This window comes from Notechis scutatus, chromosome 2 (genome assembly GCF_049901735.1).
Source record: "Notechis scutatus isolate UNSWTSFEM ecotype Mainland chromosome 2, rNotScu1.2, whole genome shotgun sequence".
Taxonomy (NCBI): domain Eukaryota; kingdom Metazoa; phylum Chordata; class Lepidosauria; order Squamata; family Elapidae; genus Notechis; species Notechis scutatus.
Window position 1 is genome coordinate 232,665,541 of NC_142010.1, and position 5,485 is coordinate 232,671,025.

General features: G+C 34.0%; 1 protein-coding gene across 1 annotated transcript; it reads right to left on the minus strand.

Annotated features, from left to right (window-relative positions):
* Window positions 1–92: 92 nt before the first annotated feature.
* AK6 (adenylate kinase 6) lies at window positions 93–5,127 on the minus strand. Its single transcript, XM_026671894.2, has 5 exons — window positions 5,048–5,127; window positions 3,958–4,050; window positions 3,380–3,438; window positions 3,143–3,288; window positions 93–3,014 (listed from the first exon to the last, which is right to left on the minus strand). The coding sequence occupies exons 1-5, from the start codon at window positions 5,073–5,075 to the stop codon at window positions 2,825–2,827; spliced, it is 516 nt and encodes a 171-aa protein (XP_026527679.1). The 5' UTR covers window positions 5,076–5,127; the 3' UTR covers window positions 93–2,824.
* Window positions 5,128–5,485: the final 358 nt, after the last annotated feature.

Sequence of the window (5,485 nt, forward strand, 5' to 3'; positions counted from 1 at the left end):
ACAAACCACGTCAGAAGACGGAAACAAATGAACAAATGTCCGACGGTCGAATAGTTAGTTATTCCAGTTTGATGGACTACGAAGGCGGTAACTTTAAAAGAACTTTTTATTTTTTTATTTTATTTTTTGTCAAGCGATTATAGGATAACAGGTAAAAGTATAAACATAGTTATGAATACATGAAATGGATACATATAAGAAAAATAAAAAGAAACAATAGGACAGGGACGGTAGGCACGTTGGTGCGCTTATGCACGGCCCCTACAGACCTTTTAGGAAAGGGGTGAGGTCAATAGTAGACAGCCTAACTTTTTGGGGTTTGGGGAAGAAACCACAGAGTCAGGTAGAGTATTCCAGACATTGACCACTCTGTTGCTGAAGTCGTATTTCCTGCAATCAAGTTTGGTGTGATAAACCTTGAGTTTGTATCTATTGTGTACTCTTGTATTGTTATGGTTGAAGCTGAAGTATTCATTGACAGGTAGCATTGCAATGTATAATTTTATATACTAACCCTAACCCTACCTTAACAAGTCTTAAAGAGTATTGTTAGGCTCCACTCTACTGACTCCGATAACTGGTCGATTTATCTCAATGACAAACAGCGACATTTTTTTCCTACTCTATTCAGATGCTCGGGAGTTTTCCTACAAACCGAATTATTGTATTTTCCGCTATATGGCATAACTTTTAAAATAGTTTGTAGAAAAGAATTCAAGGCTTTCTTTGCCGATGGGATGGGGAGGAGCAAAATCCTTAACAGATTTCCACCAGGGAAATCAATAACCAAAGCTACAAACTTAAATTCTAGATTGAATTAAGTTAATAGGATATTTGAAATTATTTTCATATGTGGTAGGTTACTGAAATCTTATATAAACTTTTCTTTAAACAACTAATATACTAGTATTAGAAATAATACAGGTTCAGGCAGATGTCTATGAAATAATGATTTTGTAATTAAGCCATAGTTATAAATTAAATCATAAATTTAAATTTGTATTGCACTATGTAAGCCACTGAGTCAAACCAATTGCATTGAGATGGAAATTAAACTTACCATTAAATCTTTGCCTTTTGTCTTTTATTTTCAAAAAACATATTTCAATATTTGTTAATTACATACAGAAAAATGTTATAAGAATTATTTTGAAAATAATCTATATAATACAGTACTAAATAAAAGATGCATGATCCAAATTGTTGACTGCTCAAAACATTATTCCTAAATACTGCAATATTTGTAATAATCAAAGACCAAGAATCACTATACTTAATATACAGAAGGTAAATTGAATCTTGCAATTGGCCAAGCATGCTTTTCAGATACCATGAACATAGTACCTAACAGAAGTGACTATTTTCAATCAGTTCAGTTGCAATCTAAAAATATTTAATGTTTAACAAAATGTAACTTTGTCTGAGAATTTTAGTTTCAGACAAATGAAGTACAGTAATACTCTAGGCAGAGTGACTAAAATTATGCTTCATGAGACTTTTTTAAAAATATTTTTTCAGGTAATTCTCATTTAGCAATCACAATTGGACCAACAACTCATTCATTAAATGAAGCAGTCAAAAGTGAAACTACTTCTATGCTTATCATCTTACTTCAGCTTTGGTTTGCTTTATAGACCTGTAAAGGTCTAAGAACTGGTCATTACTGTTTCATCATGATCACAACTGTAGTAGCTAAATGATGACCTGTATTACTACAATTATAGGAATACTGTAAAATAATATTATTGACCCAGTTTAGGAATGGAGAAGGAAGTATGTGTGACCCTATTTTAAACCCATCTCATGTTGATTCAATTTAAGTGGGATTGGTAACCATTTTTAGAATGTAACCAAAATAGAAAACAGAAGGCAATTGTGCTTCTAATCAAGTCATTTCATTAATAGTACAAGAGGCAGAAGAGTATATCCCTGAAGTTCAAAGTCTCTTTTGGATCTTGGATGGGGAAAAAGAAGAGAATCTGAATACAGTCCTCTGTTCAAACTCTGAATAGAATCCAGTGATATATGATTAGGACTAAAATCGTAATTTATTGATACATTTAATATCAAATTTGGGAGCTGCAAAGAAAAAAATATACTTTATGTACCTTATATAGGCATATTTTACATGACAAAATGCAGTTTCTCACCAATCAATGTTCTCATCTTTTCACTATAACTTTTTATCAAGTTACTCAATATTTAGAAAAAAATAGGATAATAAATTCTGGTAATATTATGAACCACGCATCAGACACTTCTTGGATCATTGTTGTTATGGCCACATATTACCTATTTACTTATTTCAAAAATCAGAGAGAGATGAGTTCATGAGGATGCCTTCTAAACTGAACAAGAAATAAGCTGAGCAAAAAGTAGTTTACTTAGTCGCAACAAATCTTATAAATAACAAAAACATAGATACAAATTTGCCTGGGTATTTACAACATGTTAATAAAATAATGACCAAAATTATGTTCATATATTAAATTGCATGGTCCCACATTTAGAAATGAATTACAAAATATCCGCTGTTAATAAAACTTTGTACAGGAATAAGATTTTGGCAGCCATATCAACTAAGGAACTATTATTTTTCATCTTTTCAAATATTTTTATTATTGGATACCCAATTTAGTATAATTTCAGATTTTTAAATTCTTAACTCTAATGTCTGATACCTGCTTTCATAGAGTCTAAAGAACACAGCATAGAATAGAAAATTCAGTGGCCTCATTAATTTTAATCTTGAATGAACTATTAGTTTCTTCAATGAATGAAAACACAACTTCTATTTATCCCTATAAATATGATTATTTCAAAATCAGTTGTTGTCTTTTATCCACTGTTCAATCCACTGTATAATTTGATCTAAATTCCGTTCCATATCTTCTGGAGTATTACTAGGCAACTGGTGTACAATTTCTTCTTTATAGGATGACATAGCTTCTTCAAAAATTGTCTGAAAGATTTCACACTGAATATTGTCTTGAAGCTTTTTTCCTTTGTAACCTCTAGAAAAATATAAAAATGTGCAACATTTAAATTATTTAGGTAAAAATATTGAAATTTGGAATTATGCATTCATAAGGTTTGTTTTAATCTAAAACTAATTTTATTCAGTTTTGTGTCACTGACCTACCTGTTTTCTAATCTGTTGTATAAAAAAGAGTTTTCAGTGCGAAGCACAAATACTATGTTAAACCAGCGTTCAGGAAAGAAGTCACAACTGTGATAATCAACTATGACACCTCCATCCTTCATCTTATCTTCCATTTCATCAATAACCTATATAGAAAATAATGCAAAAAAAATCTAAACAATGGATTCTTAGTTACAAAGATTGAATAATGAAATTCATGTTTCAGTTTAAACTCACTCTATCTTCATCTAATATTGGGCATTCATATTCTTCATCAAAGCCTTCATAAAGTTCCCCTTATTAAAAAAATGGAAACCCGTTATTGATAAGAAGCTATATTTAGCCAACTTATTCTCAGAAATCTCATATTGTATGTTCCAGATGAGTGTTCTTCAAACTTGCCACCTTCATGAAGTATGTATTTCAACTCCCAGAATTCCACAGCTATAATCAAATCATTTTAATTATAATAGTCAATTATTTAGACAATGAACTTGTTATTCATTGTTCTGGAATTATAGAAAACCTTCCCTTCATCTATTAGATAGCATCCACTTGGTTTTTCGGAAAAGAATTATTTTTTCAGTTTGATTTTTTCCCCACTGATTGAACAGTTGATTTTCATATTTGCTTTTTCTCTAATTTGCTGTACAGAATTCCACTTTAGAGATCCTTCTGGAATGTCATTATTATTAAAATAGTTAAACTAATTATAGATATTATTAAATTAGATATAGCATGTATCCATGTACATCAGAAAAATTGGGATATAAATGTTAATAAAATTGTAGATACTGTAAAAATTTAAAAATTACCTTCTTTAGCCATATCCCCCACATTAATGTATGTAAAATCTGTTTTCAGAGCTATCTCTTTGCCTAGTGTAGTTTTCCCGACACCAGGTGTCCCTACAATAAAGGATAAATAAACAATAAGTACTGTAGTAGATATTAATATATAATAAACTTCCATTGCAAAATTGACCTGAAAGACTAAACAAGATATTTATTGCAACTGGTGCTTCTTGGTTTCTAAAAATGTGATCACTTTAGTCCTAGCATATACAAATGTAAATACATAGATGCACACAAGCACACGTGCACACACATCTTTGAACAAGGGCTTATCTATACAAGCTCCATTGGTTAGTCTTGGCCTTCACATGCAAGAGGTGCTAATGTTCATGGAGTAATGCCTCCACTTCCAACTGAAAGTAGGTAATTGTATTTCAATTAATCGTATGGCATGCTCCTATATATAATTTAACCAAATAAAGCAGCTACAGGAAAGGGTAATTTTTACCTGCTGTTCTTGAGAAGGAAATGGGCTTCCCCACGTTTTGAATACAAATGTCCTATTTAGTCTCATGATAGGATAACACAGATCTCCATGCTGCCGCGATCAAAATCGATGATGGGATAGCAAAAGTTGGCTTCATTTGCTTTGCGTTACGCTGGTTGCTTTACCAGCATAACGCAAAGCAAATGAAGCTAACTTTCTCTGTACCAGCATAACGCAAAGCAAATGAAGCTAAATGTCAATGGAGATTCTCAGTCAACCAGGTGATGGTTGTCCCAAAGTGCTTTTTTCAAGAGGCAATTGGACTTTCTGGGTTTTCTTTGAATACGTTTCGCTTTTCATCCAAGAAGCTTGTTCAGCTCTGCTGAAGAAATGAAGCTAATTTTTGCTACCCCCATCATCGATTTTGATTGCGGCAGCATTGGGATCTGTTATTATCCTGGCATGAGACTGAATCAGAGATTTGTTTACGCTCTTTCAAACTCCCCATTTCTTTCCTTCTTTTTGGAAAGCGCGACTGCGCTGGATCTAAAGCTATACCAACCGGAACAGCTTCCCGTTTCTTCTTCTGTTTACGGACCCTTTCGCTGTTTTTTTCCCTTTTACCTGTGAGTAAAATGTTAGGCCTCTTCATAGCCGCTCTGTTGCTCCTACAGCCACTTTCCAAGTTGCCATCCAGAAGCCACGTGCAGCAGTTCGCGGGGACCTGAATCGTCCAACTCGGATGGCAGCAGACTAAGACGTCAGACTGGCCCTCCTTCCTCTTTGAAGTCCAACGGTGGGTGGAAAAGCAGCGACTGGTAAAGCCGTGTAGGGTTCTCTTCCCCCACCCACCCGGAATCTTTCTCGGTCATATTTACTCCTTCTCGCAGGGCCTGACTAAAAGAGGCGACCGTTATTAAGGCGGTCGGCGAACAGCTAAGCGCCGAAGAGCATGAAAGGCCCCAATCGGCATGGAGTTGGCCTGATGAGAGAGGGTAGGGAGAAAGAGGGGAGTGTGAAGGGCTGGGTGTGGTTTTTAGTGACGGAAATAAGTGGGCTGCA